This window comes from Sphaerodactylus townsendi, linkage group LG01 (assembly GCF_021028975.2).
Source record: "Sphaerodactylus townsendi isolate TG3544 linkage group LG01, MPM_Stown_v2.3, whole genome shotgun sequence".
Classification (NCBI taxonomy): domain Eukaryota; kingdom Metazoa; phylum Chordata; class Lepidosauria; order Squamata; family Sphaerodactylidae; genus Sphaerodactylus; species Sphaerodactylus townsendi.
In genome coordinates this window covers 71406791-71424494 of record NC_059425.1, presented here as the reverse complement: position 1 = coordinate 71424494, position 17704 = coordinate 71406791, and the positions used below count along the sequence as shown (strand labels likewise).

At 43.0% G+C, this 17704-nt stretch overlaps 1 protein-coding gene across 1 annotated transcript in view; it reads left to right on the top strand.

Annotated features, from left to right (window-relative positions):
- DNAH8 (dynein axonemal heavy chain 8) overlaps positions 1-17704 on the top strand; it is a 195288-nt gene that overhangs the window by 44545 nt on the left and 133039 nt on the right. The window contains 7 exon segments of the mRNA XM_048505004.1: positions 1965-2071; positions 3242-3341; positions 7289-7475; positions 7689-7885; positions 10666-10792; positions 14765-15000; positions 15099-15203. Of these exon segments, the coding sequence (XP_048360961.1) occupies positions 1965-2071; positions 3242-3341; positions 7289-7475; positions 7689-7885; positions 10666-10792; positions 14765-15000; positions 15099-15203 (1059 nt within the window).

The following is a 17704-nucleotide window of genomic DNA, read 5'->3' as shown; positions in this document are numbered from 1 at the left end:
GAGGCCGGCGGCGGGACCCGGCAGCGGCCGGCCCGTCGAGGAGAGCGCCGGCGAGGAGGCAGGCCGGGCGGGAGGCGGCCCCAGTTCGCCGCAGCTGCGGCTGGTTGAGCCGGCAACGGCCGGCGGGACCGCAACGCAGCTGCGGCTGGAGAGGCAGCCGGCGGCCGGCAGCCGGGCCGAAAACGAGGCCGGGAACAGCCCCAATCACAGGGGGAAACTATTTAAGGGAGAGGGAGACGGGAGAGCGCGGCTGGTCGCAACGGGTTGAGGGAGGGAGTTGCGGGGGCCGAGAGCAGAGGAGACAGGCGTGGGACAAAGGCTGAGAGAGGGAGAGAGGGAGAAGGAAAGGAGGCGAGAGAACAGAGAAGTTGGGGCGAGAAGAGAGAGTGAGAGCGGAGGAGACACAGAGGCGCGAAAGGGAGTGAAGGAGGGAAGGGAGGCTGCTCAAGGGGTTAGTTGGCTCTGCGCTCGAGGGGCTGTCGACCCCAGCCTTGTGTAGGCAAGCCGCAGGCGAGCGGGAGGAGGACCCTTCTACCTCCTCCCTTGGCGGCCACCCTGTGGTTTCGGCAGCTGGCAGTGAAGGCCCCAAAGACCGGGGCCACTGACGAGGGGCACATCACCTCGGTTAGGGACGGAGGGACGGTTTGCCAGCCCGGGCTGCAGGAGGGGCAGGGGGAACGCCACACCCTCAATCACCTTTTTTAAAACTTCTTGTGGAAAAACAGCTGGGAGTGGGTGGAGAGTATGAGAAGGTGACAGGTTTAACTGTCTTCTTGCCCACCTATTTTTATCAGTTTGGTGGCATCCTGCCTTCTAGAACCGCTGTTGTTTGTTCTAGGTCGATTCCCCACTTCAAAAATGGAAGCACAGTCAAAACGTTTTGGGACAAACCAGGACCTTTTGAGCACAGTTTCAGTGTGCCCACTGCAGCTTGTGCCCCCCAAATGATCCTCAGGCAGCAGCCATGCAGGATTCTCCACTGTGAAGCTGTCGAACGTGCGTTCTGCTCAGGGGCTATCCTGATTGGCTGCTGCTGGGCTGGAATTTTTTTTAAATTTTTCCTGTTGGATCCATGTCTGTGTGAGCATGCGCAGACTGACACTAGGAAATGGGATGAAGAAACAGCTGATAAAAACCCACTTTGTCACTGCCTCTGCTCCATAGCAGTCTGACATGAAATATTACAGGGGAGGGTTTCAATTGCTGGTCAGGGAGCAGATGCAGCCAGGCAGCACAACCCAGTGGTTAGAGGCAGATCGCATACTGGTCCCCAGTTAAATCCCAAGATGTATGTGTGCGTGTGGGGGAGAGAATCCTTGTGTTGTGATTCAATGAAAGGCAGCCTTTGTTGTGCTCACACACACTCTTTTGGGTAACAAAGCAGAGCTCGGGGGCAGAGCAGGCAATGGCTGGTATCATGGGGCTCTCTTGCCAAAACAGATCCTGAGCAGCAAGAGATTCCGGAGATCCCCTCCGCCCGCACAAGCGAGCTGGATGACTGGCTGCACCCACCATCTCCTCCAAGGCCATCCCACCCAAGCTCCAGCCAGCAGAAGTCATGGTGGGCAGAGCTCAACCAGGGCGGGTGGAAAAAGCGCCTAGGGCCCGCAGGGCAGCGAGAAGAAGATGGGTCTTCTGTTTCAGGGCCTGCCAGGAAGGAGGGCCCGGCTCACCTCTGCCTGCCCTCCTGTCATCCTGATTTATGGAGACCAGCCAGCCAGAGGAATTGCCCAGGGGGGAAAAGTAGGAGGCACCCAGCAGCTTGTGAAGGAGGGGAGTCCTCCCCTGATGGTATACTCAGTTGTAAATGAAGAACCTGCTCTTTAGTTTCAAGCCTTAAAAAGAATTCAGAGGCAGTATTGGATAGGCTAATGTGCTGTATCATAACATTAGCTATAACTTTTTCCTCACTAGTTTGATATGCTGAAATGATATCGATTTGATGATCTTTCTTTTAATTGCAGGAATGCAAAGAAGTCATTGCATATTTTAGTCATCAGCTGTTGGATAGCCTGCAGAAAGCCACTCGATTGTCTTTGGATGCTCTTAAAAGAAGAATGTTTGTTGCAAGGTATACTTATTTAGCACTTTTATATTCCAGCATTCATGGAACAAAAGGCAGCTTATACAGGGCATCTCAAGAGAGGTCCTCTCCAGGAATAATCAATCCCAGACCTACTCAGCTTTCACAAGATTTCTGTATCATGTGGATATGTTCTTCATTAGCCAGTTACATTAGTTACAGAAATTCTGGGAATGGCACTAGGAGCAGCAGTGGCGTTGTGGTTAAGAGCAGTGCATTCTAATCTGAACTGGGTTTGATTCCCCGCTCTGCCGCCTGAGCTGTGGAGGCTTATCTGGGGAATTCAGATTAGCCTGTGCACTCCCACACACACCAGCTGGGTGACCTTGGGCTAGTCACAGCTTTTTGGAGCTCTCTCAGACCCACCCACCTCACATGGTGTTTGTTGTGAGGGGGAAAGGGCAAGGAGATTGTAAGCCCCTTTGAGTCTCCTACAGGAGAGCAGAGGCGTTCCTCCCATTGGGCAAAGTGGGCAGTTGCCCAGGGCGCCCCCTTATGGGGGGCGCAAAAACTGCAGGTCAATCAAAAATGTGACTGTTCATTATCCAGACTATTCAGGGCAAAGAGGGCAAATGGGGGATACCCATGCCATACAAGAATTATGTCCCTGCTTTACCTCAGAGGTTGTCTGGCCCCTATCAGATCACCGTCAAGGATAATTCTTGATATTATTAGTACTTGGAGCCAATCTATTACTATTAGACTTGATGGTACACTTGATCCTGGAATGTACACAGTAATCTTAACCCAGAAGCTAACTCCAGGACAGAGTCTACTTTTAGCTCACATCTGTAAAGTTACAAAGGATTATGGGAAGAAGAACCAAGCTGAGAATCCAAAGTGAAAACAATGTCTAGTCTCAATTCTCTCAAATTCCACCATAGTCAATCTATTTCTCTTCACCAGAAGGCTGTTACTCCATGCAAGGCCACTTTATTGGGGAAAAGAGATCAAAATATGTCTTTCCATCAGTGCCTGTTGTGGTTCTGACTGAACACCAAGCAACATTCCAATGCAATGGAGGCTCTAGGTCCTATTGCTGTTATTCTCTGAGAGTACAAGGGAATTAAAATGCCAGGTCATGTCACATTTTCATTTTAGTTTAACACATTTTATAGTGACATATTTATCACATAACCTTCTACATTGCAGCTCTAGCACATTTGGACGGCCAACTTATTTGCCTCAGGTTGCTATTAAGCATGAAGATGTCGTTTCATTTCTAAAAGCTGAAGTGCATTTAGCTATTCCAAATGTGGTAAGTGATTTATAAAATTAAGAAGGTAAAAACCATTATCTGAACATTTCTTCAGAATGAAGAACTACATGCAGGGATGTAAAATAAAAATATCCACTGTGATTATGGTTATACTCTTGCCTTTTACCACCGTTCCTGTTGCAATGATTTGGTTTGTCTTTAAGTTGCTTTAGATTTTTTTTTGTTATTTCTGGTGCAGTAGGTTTACAGAAACATAAAGCTGACAAAGACCCAGAACAGCAGTAGCATTGCAGCAGAAATTAAAAACTAAGAAGACTGATCTACAAGGCAGTGTGGTGTAGGAGTTAGAATGTCAGATTAGGATCCATGCAGAGGCAGAGCGAGGGGAAACGCTGCCCGGGGCGTGTGTGCGCCCTGCACCCCTGCTGCAGTGCCACCCGCCCCACCCCAGAACACCCCCGAAATGCCCCCTCCTTGGCCTGGCTCCGCCTCCTCCGTGGCTCCACCTGGGGCACTGCACCCCGCCCCGCCTCGTTGGCGCTACGCCTCTGGATCCATGTAATCAGGATTCTATTCCAACATGAAGTTTTCTGAATGATCTTGGGCCAGTCACTTCTCTCATCCTAACCTTCTTAACTGGCTGGTAAAGAGAAATGGTTTTACCCAGTTTAATGTTCAACTGTACATTGAGACAAGCTGTCCTGCCTGTGGAGATTGTTTTCAAGAGTATTTTATGGGTTTATATACTGATCTGTTACCTGTCTGAAATGTATTTCTCAAAGTATTCAAAAAGCAAGCACACACACACACTGTTTGCTGAAACTGACTTACATTTGTAAAAATGAGTATGTAACTGGCTGAACTATACTCTGGCTCCTATGGATCATGACTTTAATAATCAAAAATGGCTGGAAATGTCATGTACATACCAAAGGTAGGAAATGTGTTATGTAAACATTGGTAATACAGAAACAAATTTGGAGCCCAGGTGTTTTGGCAATTACTTGAAGAAGCTGAAGGCAACCACAAAGTATGTTTACTCTCCCATTCCTGTATGATAGTTCCCAACCACCAATGTGAGAACAGCAGAGAGAGAGAGAGACAGTTTAGAATCATGATAAAAAGTAAGTTTTGTATCAAATATTTGCAGATGCCATGTGCAATTAGCTAATTCTTCTGCTGCGTTATTGCTTTTCGTTGTTTGTTTGGGGATATATATATATATACACACACACACATATACATATATATATATACACACACACACACACACATACATATACACATATACACATGTGTGTGTACATGAAATTAAAATCAAACAGCAACCATCTGTTATTATCAGATTTTATAACACCTTAAATTCCAATCATAATTTTTAAGGCTCAAGAAATTAAAATACAGGCTCAATTGTTTATCCATATAAGTCCTTATAATCTCTAATTATACAAGTCATTAGTTTATATAATTGTCCATTAATGAGTATAATCCAAAAAGACTTTCTATCTTCTTTCATACTCTTTGGAGGGTCTACTGTACACCAAAGATATCAGCTTTGCCATTGTTGAGTATTCTGTTAGCTTGTTAATCCATTCCAGAAGGTCTGGGTGATGGCCTGCTTTCCATCTAGTTGCAAATACGATTCTAGCTGCTGTCACCATATATTTAAACAATTCATTATACACTTCTAGTACATTATTTGGCAAGATATTTAATAACATACATTTAGGATCTAACATAAACCTTTATTTCAATATGTTTTGCATCTTGCCAAGAATCATAATTTGATATTTTTTGGAGTTTGGACACATTCACATATGATAAAAAGTAGCATCAGTATTTTGACATTTCTGCCTTAAAACTTTTATCTACTTTAGCTATATCTTTAGGTGTTAAGTGCCATCTGAAAACCTTTTATACCAATCTTCTGTAAATTTTATTTCTTTAGTACAAAGTCTCTCCCATTGTTCCATAGTTATATTGATGTTTAGAGTATAATATTTTGATGAATTTTGAGGGCATTGTCATCTTAACCAACATTAATCAGTATTTGAACCTGTGTGAGTTTAAAGAGTAGAATATACATCTTTTATAGAAAAGAATTCATAAGTTAGTGACTTAATTGCAGTTTGGACCAATAGGGGTGTGGTTCCTACCAATCAGAACTCAACATTGCAAAAGATATGTGGCTGTTACCTGGAAAAGTAGCCAGCATCTCCTTCTCCCCTTCTATCTATAAAGAAATAACTTCTAGGCCTAGAAGTAATAATGCATGAGTTGATGCCTTCACCCTAGGTGTTTCCCCACCTCGTTTCAATTTAATTGGCTTTTGCTTGAGAGGCAAGGGGATTTCTTGTAACATCTAGTTCCACCTTCTGTACTCACCTAGAGTAACCCCTGGTTGTATAGATCACCTCCAGAGTTTCTGCAGATTTTTATTTCTGTAAAAATCAGAGTGGGTCCTTGAATCAAGTACATGATTTGTATCGCAATGGGCAATCCAGAAGATACCCTTTCATTAATTAAACAGGATTTATGATTTGTTGTCACTATGAAGAGAACTACTGATTCAAAAATCTTTGGAGTGTACAATTGAGCATTAAAAATCTTTCTTATGTTCTTATGAGTGAAATATTGTAGCACTGCTTTTATTGAAGGTAATAAGTAAAGTTGTAGGTCCCCTCCGTATGCCATCTTTGTAATGTAGAAGCCACTACAGAGGGCCCCTGTCATGCTCCATAGGCAACTTGAAAAGTCCAGGACCTCTTGAGAGGATCCCAAGCATCACTTTCCCCATCCCAGTATTGTTTTTAAAGTGTAGAGCTGGTGTGGGGAGGTACAGCAGCACATATTCTCTCATGTGGTCACCCAAGAAGGAATTAGAATATCAATGGCTTCTAACACTCACTGGCAAGCTTACATACAAAAATGTGAGTTGTGTAATGGAATGGCATAGGAAGTTGTTTTTCCTCTTTCACAGCTCTTTGAGCAACTGCAAGTTAGGCCATTCATGCATGCAATGTTTACCTTGTGACTCTGTGCTTCACAGTGAGTTTTTCCTGCAGTTTTATGTTACAATGGGTTTCTCCCACTGCAAAGTGAATACTGCTGAGCCAATCCAATCTTTTGCCTGCTCTCCACTTTCTTTGTTCCATTTGAATGGGGAGGAACTGCTGTTTTGCGGGCAAGGAAAGCCAGGAGAAGTAAGGCAACCTGAAAAAAAGCAAAACACATGCTAATTCTCTTTGCTTTCCCTTCAAAGGTTTCTCTCTTTCTCACAATACTAGAACCAGGGGGCATTCATTGAAAATGCTGGGGGGAAGAATTAGGACTAATAAAAGGAAACACTTCTTCACGCAACGTGTGATTGGTGTTTGGAATATGCTGCCACAGGAGGTGGTGATGGCCACTAACCTGGATAGCTTTAAAAGGGGCTTGGACAGATTTATGGAGGAGAAGTCGATTTATGGCTACCAATCTTGATCCTCTTTGATCTGAGATTGCAAATGCCTTAACAGACCAGGTGATCGGGAGCAACAGCCACAGAAGGCCATTGCATTCACATCCTACATGTGAGCTCCCAAAGGCACCTGGTGGGCCACTGCGAGTAGCAGAGAGCTGGACTAGATGGACTTTGGTCTGATCCAGCTGGCTTGTTCTTATGTTCTTATGGGATGGGATTTATGTTTTGCCAGGTTTCAAAAAAAATGGGACTTCTCTGATCTGTAATGTGGTGAGTTCAGGAGGGGGAAAAACATGCATAACCAAGTATCTGATCCAAAGGGAATATACTCACTGCAGGGCAGACCACAAGTGCATAAATGGTCTTTATGTTCCTGTCTAGTCTTCAGTGTCTGATATTACTCTGCTCGAAGGAGTAAGCCACTCATGTAATGTTTTGAGCAAGTGGGCTGGTAGCTACTTCCAGTTCAGGTTTAAGAAAGTTTTATTGTATTTCCTGAAACATACTTTTGTATCTTGTATAGATAATGGTGCCAAGTTTAGATGATATCCAGCAGTCCATCAATCGTATGATACAGTTGACCCTGGATGTAAGCCGTGGTGTAGCACACTGGGGACAGCAACACATGCGGAAATCTAACACAGCACTGGAGGGCAATGCACCTTTATCACCTACCCATTCAGGAGGAAAAGCAACCAAAAAAGATGAAAGTGAGAATTCCTTGCATTGTTTTTTTTTCTTTATGAAATGGCATTGCTTCTAAATTTCAGAACTGTACTTTAAAACTATAATTAGCCTGGGGGAATGCTTTTTTGGGAGGAAGTACAGATTTTTGTAGATGCTGCTGCTCTTCCCTCATATATTGAGGGGTAGAGTGTGGGGAGAGACTACAGAATTTACGGTGAAAATTCTTTATTTTTCAGAAACAGTGGAAGAAACATTTCCAGCAAGGAAGTTGAGAAATTTTTATCCAGGTGTTGCAGAACATAAAGATATTTCCAAATTAGTTGTGCTTCTTTCGTCATCTGTAAACTCTGTACGTAAAGCAGCCAGTGAAGCCCTATTAGACTTTCAAAAATATAAAGCTCTGTGGACAGAAGACAGAGATGCTAAAATTCAGGTGAGTTAAGCTATGAGTTTTTGTAGCCATTTTTGCAAAAGTGGATTTTATGCAACATGGTTTATGGTTCAAAAGTTAATTCTTGGGATATTTGAAGAAAACTCAGTACTTGAAGTTCTGTGTTTCGGCCTCCCAAGCATTTTTATTGTAGTTATGAAGAAGTCCAGTTTTAACTGGGACTATGGCAGAGGGAGGTGTCAGGACTAGGTCTCGTCCCTCCATGGTCAGAACTGAGTTTCGTTTCTCGGAGTTCTCACCACACGGGGAACCGCCTCAGTTCCAGCACCCTGTAGTTAGGGCAACAAAAATCATTAAAGTTAGTTTCTTTGCTAAAGTTGACTTTGATTGAGTTTGTCCAGCCTTACAGGAGGGGGATTTCCCTGTACCATTTTCTTCACCTGAAACAGTCCTGTGATTCTGTAGTTAACCCCATTGGTATAGACATACCAGTACTCTGTGTTCTGTAGTTAAAAGAAGATATTATTGTACATTATTCTGGTTTTAGTCAGCAAAGTTCTTCTTTCAGAAATACAATTAGGTGAATTTAGATACCAAAGTACTAGTAACTGTAAAATTGAACATTTTCTACAGTAAGAGGTTTTATTCCACATGTCACCCAGGAAGTGCTGTAATTGGACCGACATACAGCTTTTCCCTGTTCTGTCCTGTTTGTGCTGCTGTATCTTTTTTAGTCAAAGGAACATGTTCATGGTGGAAGATCTTTTTGAGATACAGAAGGTCCCAGGTTCAATCCCTGGCATCTCCAATGAAAAGGAGCAGGTAGCAGATGTTATGAAAGGTTTCAGTCTGAGATCCTGGACACCCTATCAATCTGAGTAGACAATATTGACATTGGTTTGACTTAGTATAAGGCAACATCATACATTCATTTGCACCAAGATCATGATAGCACTGAAGTTCCTGTACCTGCCTTAAGCCTGAAGAAAAAGCACATGCAGGATGGAAATGGATATGTAGAGCTATTCACAATGTGAATCTTGGCATTCAACAGCTGTGATAGATTCCTGGGATAAGCTACTTGTGTATTGTGTTACACAAAATGGTGGGATGCAATGACCCTTTTTGGTTGGGGAAATTAGCTACAGAGCACAGGATCGCTTAGAGTCGCTTGAGGAGCGTTGGGTAACTTGATCACTATATATAGCGATCAATACATATTGCCTATGTATACGGGCTTCAGCTCACCATAAGAAACCAGCAGAGAAAATAGATTTCTTTTTCTAGGATTTTATTGGGAAAATAACAAATGAAATAAAATAAATTCTCACTCACAATCACTCAGTTACTGGGGGAAAAACACATGCATTCAAGGGTTCCTAGGATATAATTTAGAGGTGAAAAACAGGTTTTGGATATAGAGATAAGGGATGGGATATCAAAGATTATATTACCAGTCTTGTGGATGTCCAGGAAGATTATATTGGATGGAAAGCAAAAAACGCATCACACACTTAAACGGAGGTTGTACTTAGCCAATATAATATGTAAAATGATTTCTTTTCAACAGATTTTAGTATAACAATTCATAAGGTATGAATATATAACATTCAAAAATAAGAAGACCATATCCATGGTTTAACCAACTAAGAATTGGGTTCTATTTACACCCAATAAATATATTTCAAATTTTTATGTAGAAACCAAAGTTCAATATCCAGTTCATAAATTATATCCACGTTGATTCATAAATTATATCCACGTTTTGAACTGGATATTGAACTTTTATACTAAAATCTGTTGAAAAGAAATAATTTTACATATTATATTGGCTAAGTGCAACCTCCGTTTAAGTGTGTGACGCATTTTTTTGCTTTCCATTCCTTACGTTACTCACAATTGTTGTTGTCAGGAAGATTATATTACCAGTCTTGTGAATGTCCAGGAAGCAGAGACCTGATGGCTAGGCTCTGGAACAATATTATTTATTTATTTATTTATTTATTTATTTATTTATTTATTTATTTATTTATTTATTTATTTAAACTTTTATACCGCCCCATCCCCAAGGGGCTCTGGCATGGTGGCATGATAATATTGAACAACTGACTGGGGGCTGAGACATACTTTTATAGGGAAAAGCATGTCTTGGGCAAATGAAATCCTTTTCAGAAAGGATTTTTCCTGCTATTCCAAAGTGAGGTAATGGTCTTGAGTGTTAGACCATTGAGCTGATGGCTGACCCATTATCTTAATGGGTTTTGCCTGCTGTTGAACAATACAGGTAACAACCCTTAATGACCATTACAATATAAGATGGTCACAAGGGGATGAGTCACAGGAAAGGTTTAACAAATATAGACAAAAGAGAACTGGCTTCATCCAAAGTGTGCTGTTTTCCATGTTCAAATGCTGTTTCCTGAGTATGGGCCAGGCATGAAGTTGTGGGTGGTGGGGGGAGGGAAGCCCTTGGGGCACTCTTGCCAGACACAGTCCCAATATGGATTTTCTGAAAACACACTCCTTTCAGGGCACTATTATGCAAGGTTTGCCAAGGCAGCATTCTGGGAGAAAGACCATTCTCTCACCCTCCTCACTGCTATAGGACTTAGTTTGGCTACAGTAGAAAGCAACAGTAAAAGAAGATTATAGAACAGCACAGGCCGATGGAGCAGTAGTGGAAATGTATTATTTTTAGGCCTGTTGTATCTGGTTTACGCATGGAGCAAAATCTATGCATAGTATTTTAAGTAATAATATCAAATTGAAGATCATTTCAACAGAATAAAAGAATATCAAAGGTTTATTTTATCCACGCACAGCAATTTCTGAACAGTAATCCCTCTCTGACTGAGATAAGAGCAGAAATTCTTCATTATGCAACCTTTGAACAAGAAATAGAAGAATTAAAACCTACCATTTCTGTTGGCCCCATTGAACTGAATACAGGTATGAGATCATTTTCCTTATATGTATTACAGTGCAAGATGCACCAATCGAAACTGATATTTAAAGTTTAACGTATGTGATTTGTTTTGCTGTTGAGAGTCCATAATCCATATTTGGTCTGTCCACCTGAAATTGGAATTGGGCGGAGGTGAAAGGAGAACAGAATAAGGGCAGCCAAATGTGGAAATGCCATGCTATCATGGAATCAAACATTTGGCATTAGTGGGAATTAATTTTGAACTACATCTTAAATGACATATGCTAGCAATAACCACATTTTATTAACTGCGTGCCCATAATATTTAAGTTGAATTTTCTTCTTTTCAAGGAAGAGTTTATTTATTTATTTAAATTTATATCCTACGTCCCCCTCCCCAACTACATCTAGGCTCAGAGCAGCGTACAGCATATAAAATCAAACAATTAAATAGGTATTAAAGCAAGTAATATTAAGACAATAATATCTAAAGATGGTATATGCCAAAAAAATAATCATACGAGAAGGGAGGAGGACTGATGTTCTATATCCCTATACACAATATTCACAGTTTATGTCCATGATAACCATGGATAGTAGTTGAGAAGCTGATGGAATTAGATGGACTAATAGGTAGCCTCAGCCACAGGCCTGGTGGAACATCTCTGTCTTGCTGCAGGCCCTGCAGAACTGATTAAGGTCCCACAGGGTCCTGGTGTCTACTGACAAGAGAGTTCCACCAGGCTGGACTCAGGGCTGAGAAATCCTTACTCTGTTTGAGGCCAACCTAACATCATTAGTGCCAGGGACCACCAGTAGATTTCCATCGGAAGAGCATAAAGTTCTCCGTGGGAAATATAGGAAAAGGCGGTCCCTGAGATACGAGGGCCCCAGATCGCTCAGAGTCTTAAAAGTCAAAACTAATACCTTGAACCTAATCCAGAATTCAACTGGCAACCAGTGCAGCCAGCAGAGGATAGGAGTGATATGCTCCCTCACTCTAGCACCAGTGAGGAGCTTTCCATCTGTATGTTGAACCAGCTTTAGTTTCCACATCAGCTTTAGTTTCTACATCAGTTTCCACACCAGCTTTAGTTTCCACATCAGCCTAAAGGGCAGGCCCACATAGAGTGAGTTGCAGTAGTCTAGCCTGGACATGACTGTTGCATGGATCACTGTAATGAAGTCGGAATAAGAGAGGTATGGGGGCAACTACCTGGCCTGCTGAAGATGGTAAAAGGCCACTTCACCATGCATGTAACCTGGACCTCCATAGATAGAAAGGACTTCAGAATTACACCCAAGCTGTTGACAGATGTGGCAGGTTGTAAAGTCACTTCATCAAACTGTGGCAATTGAAGGGCCTCCACTGCACCCACTCCTTGACCCAGCCATAGGATCTCTGTCTTCAATTGGATTTAACCTCAGCCTACTCTTTTTCAACCAGCCAGCCATGGCCTCTACACACTATGCCAGTACCTCTGGGACAGCAACTGACCATCCCTACATCAACAGATCAAGCTGAGTGTCAACCCAGCCCAAAGCTCTGAACCAACTGAGCCAGGGGCCACATGTAGATATTAAACAACTCTGAGGAAAGAAGAGCACCCTGCAGCACTGCAGATAAACGGATGCCGCTGAGACCTCTCTCCCCTGAGTGATACTGGCTGTCTCCAGTTCTGAAGACATGAGGCCAGCCACTTTAAAGCTGTATTCTCTATCCCAGCCTCAGCAAAACAGTGGGCAAAAAGTCATGATCGACTATGTCAGAAGTTGCATGAAGTCTAATAACACCAACAGCGCTGACCCGCCTTGATCTAGCTTTAACCAGAGCTCATCTGTGATGGTGACTAACACGGTCTCTGTCCCATGGCTAGGGCAGAAGCTGGACTGGAAGAGATCTAACACAGATGCATCCTCAGAAATACCTGCAGCTGTCTGCAAGCATCGTCTCAGCTACTCTTCCCAGAAATTATAAGTTCAAAACAGCGTGGTAGTCAGCCAGATCCATCGGAGCTAAAGACGGCTTCTTTAAGACTGGGCATTCTATTGCCTTCTTCAGCCTCCCTGGGAACACTTCCTGCTGTAGGGATTGGTTGACAATCTCCAACAGGGGTTTTTGCAACACTGCACGGTCGGCCTTCACCAGCCACAAGGGGCATGGATCAAGAGAACAAGTAGTAGATTTTACAGCACTCTTTCAACATTGGTCTGGATGAGTAGGCTGACATGGTCCCATAAAGTCCAGAAGATTGCCAAGGGGCCTCTAATTCATTTACTGTCTCAATTGTGGCTGGCAGGTCCTAGTTGAATGACAAAAAAAGCTTGCAAAAGCCTTGCTGCTTATAGCCAATTCACTACTTTGGGTTCCCATCAGATCCCCAGGAGGTCAACAAATTACAAAAACACCAGTTCATGAAAAATTTATCACAGAGGATTAGCATAATCAACATCACCAAGTACTGTAGTCCTACACTCCTCTCTAAATAGTATCAGTTTGTATCCACTTAGTTTACTCACTAATTACCACTAAAATCCCTGACAAATTCCCACTTAGCCCTAGAGCACAATAGTATAACTAAACTGGGTCTCTAAACAGGGTCTCTGTTGGCAGTCTCAGTGGCTTGGAGCACTGCTGGAATCTCCACAGCCCCATTGATAATTCCTCTGGACTTCTCAGCAATGAGCAGCAGCTGTCTGCCTTGTTTTCTGACGCCCTCACACTCATATCCAACTCCTCAGGCAACTCAATGGCTTTGGCTGGGTCAGACAGTTTAGTTTGGTCCTTCAGGGCCACTAGATCTCAACTGCTCCAACCTAGCAAATTTAACTGAGTTCAATATCCTGAGCCCAGTCTCACATACAGGCCTTTTGAGGGGACACAGACTGTCAGGAATGAGGGCCCAGTGCAAAAGAAGTGCAGTTATCTTGGCTGTATCTACTAAACTTCCAAACAAAATATAAATTCTTGTCCCAACAGGAAAGCTGAGATGTTTAAATTACTTATTCACATGCACACACAAACAGACATTTATAGCAAAAGACAGAGTGAAACTATAAACCCAAATTCCTCAGTTAGCGCAAGTCATTACCATTCCATGAATTTGATGTAGGAATTTGTCCCTAATCTAGGACAGTGTTCAGTATGGGGGTGGGGGGAAAGTAAGTGGAATGGTTTTGTTTTAAATCAGGCCAGATGCAGTTTACCTGTGGTGTGTTCATCCTGCTCTGTATAACAAAGCAACGTAGTTTTATCTCAGATGTTGTTAACCACTCTGAGCCCTGATTGCCAGGAAAGGGTGGAATACAAATCTGAATAAACAAATAACAAGGGAGATTGTTTTAGGTGCTCCTGAAAAGTGCTTTGGAAGTAGCAAAGTACTTTAAAGTAGTGGAAGGCTGTTAGTTGCAGAATATACTTGATTTAGGAATCAATCTAATTTAATTATTTTGTTCACTGTAGCCAAGATCCACAAAGGTGATGTAGGCATGCACATCTAGATTTTTTTAAAAAAACTTATTTTCTTGAATTGCACACACACATGAATGGAATCACAAACTGCACTGGAAACATTCCTTAAGTCCTGCATTAGGTTCTGGGTTCTGTGTTATCCTGTGCAGATTAATATTCCTGGCCTCATGGATACAGGATGTATGACCCCTTCTTCCAAAAGGAAGACAGCTCCTGAAAGGGCTGTAGTTTGCAATTCATAGGCACTACAAAAGCCTCTGGATATGTAAAACTAGTTGCATAATTTTTAGATCCAAATCAAGCAATGCAATCCTAAACAGAGTTACTCCAGTCTAAACTCATTCATTTCAGTGAGCTTAAACTGGAGTAACTCTGCATAGGATAGCTTTGTAAATGTGATAATTTTCCTGATTTTCATTGCTGTGTCATAATAAAGGACTTTGCATAATGTCTTTGAATGAATGGTATATATAGGTCAGCTGCTTTGTATATGTGAGTAACCTAGAAACTATAATTTTAATAGGGCCAATGAAACTGGCTCTCTCAATTGAAGCCAAAGCATGGAAAATGTTACTGTGTCGCTATCTAAATGAAGAATACAAAAAGAAAATGCAAGACATGATATCCTTCATGACAGAATATTTGAAAAAGCTATCTCGGCCTATTCGAGATTTGGATGATGTCAGATTTGCTATGGAAGCTCTAGCTAACATACGTGACAAGGAAATAGAAATGGATATGACCTTGGGGCCTATTGAAGTAAGGTTGTTTCCCCCTCCCACCATGAGTCCTGGTTCTGGATATTGAACTCTTCTTAAAATATGAATGATATGACTTACCTGTTTTGTTTTGCCTAGGAAGCCTATACAATTTTAAATAGATTTGAAGTTGAAGTGACAAAGGAGGAATCAGAAGGAGTTGATACACTGCGGTACTCTTTTAACAAGTTACAAAGCAAAGCAGTAAGAATATGAAAGTAGACTTTTATATAATATTTCTGGAAGTTGTTAAAAATAATGACTATCAGCTGAGACTGAGGTGGATAAACTAACCCAGTGATGGCGAATCTTTTTGAGATCGGGTGCCCAAACTGCAACCCAAACCCCACTTATTTATCACAAAGTGCCAACCCGGCAATTTAACCTGAATGCTGAGGTTTTAGTTTAGAAAAAACCGGTTGGCTCCCTCTTCCTCCGCCCCACCCGCTTGAGCAGGGTCCAGCCTGATCTAGCCTCCATCAAGTCCCGCACGCACTGCTCTGTGCCTCTCTAGCATCTCTGCCTCCTCTGCGCCCCCCCCCCCAGGCAGCAGCCACCCAGAGCACAGGCACCAGGCCAGCCAGCCAAGTCCTCCCTGCTCACCGTAGTACACGCACATCATGCTCAGTGGCCAAGGCCAGCCTAGATGTGTGTGGGGGTGTGTGATTTTCTGCCCCCCACATGACAAACTCTGTGCGTGCGTGCCCACAGAGAGGGCTCCGAGTGCCACCTCTGGCACCCGTGCCGTAAGTTCGCCATCACTGAACTAACCTATCTTCCAAGAAAAATTATATTTTTAGGCTGCCAGTTAAGATCTTACAAGTCCTGTTCTCTTGCTTCTGCCTTAAAAGGTACAGCAGCCTTTTTTAGTAGTGGCACCACACTTACGGAATGCTCTTCCCCTTGAGCCTGGTACCTTTGTTGCTTTCATTTAGAAACTAAGCCAAAATATTTCTCTTTATCTAGACATTTATTTAAGAGGCTGATTTTTGATACAATTTCATTCTGGAAACTGTTACTTTAAGAAGAAGAAAAGTTTGGATTTATATCCCCCTTTCTCTCCTATAGGAGACTCAAAGGGGCTTACAATCTCCTTCCCTTCCCCTCTCACAACAAACACCCTGCGAGGTGGGTGGGGCTGAGAGAGCTCCGAAAAGCTGTGACTAGCCCAAGGTCACCCAGCTGGCATGTGTGGGAGTGCACAGGCTAATCTGAATTCCCCAGATAAGCCTCCACAACTCAAGTGGCAGAGCTGGGAATCAAACCTGGTTCCTCCAGATCAGAGTGCACCTGCTCTTAGCCACTACGCCACTGTTGCTCCCATGGATCTGCCATGGTTCTGTTATTATAGCTATGGTTTTATGTTGGAGTGGGTTTTAATGCTGGATTTTAATTCAAGCTTTTTAATTTTTTAAATTTTGTAAATCACCTCTGTCCTGAGATGGTTGCTGTGCCCAGCTTGAGGGGCTAGACCTGTGGCTTGGGACTTGCCCATCTCTCCCTGCAGATAGTCTGAACCTTCGAAGGGTTATGAAGCTGGTCCCCACCACCCCCTTTCTCACCAAGGGAAAGCTGCTGCCCACCCTGAGAGCCCTCTACATCCTTGGTTGCTGTGGACTAATGGCCTAACACTCACGTGTCCTGTCAGCAGTGACTGGGAGGAGGTTGGAGCACAGAGTCACCAACCCGCACAAGCAGAAGCCATGAAGGGGGCAGGAGGCAGGAAGAGGCTGGCCAGGCCTCAGCACTGGGTAAAGCTCAGGAGGCCAGAGCCATGGCAGGCCTCAAAGGGGATGGGAAGGAACTCAAGAGTGACAGAGAAGCCAGGCAGTAGAACCAAGAATGGACAGGCTTTCTCCCATCCCAGAGATCCTGGTTGGAGGGGGAAGGAACGAGACTAGCCCTAAAAGGAAGGAGGCAGGAAAAGAGCTGAGGAGGATGCCACTGGCTGCTTGTTCCTAGAACTAGGGAACTTGAGGTACCAGAAGAGAGATGCATTGAGTCGTCCTCCCTTCATTTGAGGCCTGTGCAGATTCTGGAGAGTTGGTGGGAGTGACCAGGGAGGGCCAGGGAGGGCCTGGAGATGCAACCCAACAACAAGTGATGTCACAACCTGAGGCACGTTCTTGAAAAGGTGGCATAATTTTTAAAAATAAATAAATAATCTTGATTTTTTGAATTCCTTTGAGGGTATTAGGCTAGATATAGTTGTAGCTCATTTACTTAGCTTTGCAATCATAATGGCTTTCAAAGACGTTCTTTGCCTTGTGATAGATTATTGAATACTCCTATTTTATATTTTGACATATCCTGTTAATAACAATCACAATTTAAGCCATTAGAATGTATGTCTCTTCCTTTTATGTGCTAGGGTCTGTCAGATGGATTTTTCCTTCAAACATTTTGTCGTACCAGATTTACTCCCAATCTTGTGTGATCGATACAGATTTCATTCTAGAATGCTGTTCTAGAATGCTTTTGAAAGGGCAGCTTTTGAAAAATCATCTAAATAAGTTTCTGGACATTTGGCTCAACATTTCAATAGACAAAATTGAAATGTGGTAGCTGGTCTGATAACTCTGATACCGTCAGTGGAATTTCTCTTCCTTTTATAGTGTTTTTAGTAAGCTATATGCCAAATATCTTCTAGAAAAATTATCTGATTGGTTGGACGAAGAAGCAGTCTTAGTCCCGGAGCAGGCGGG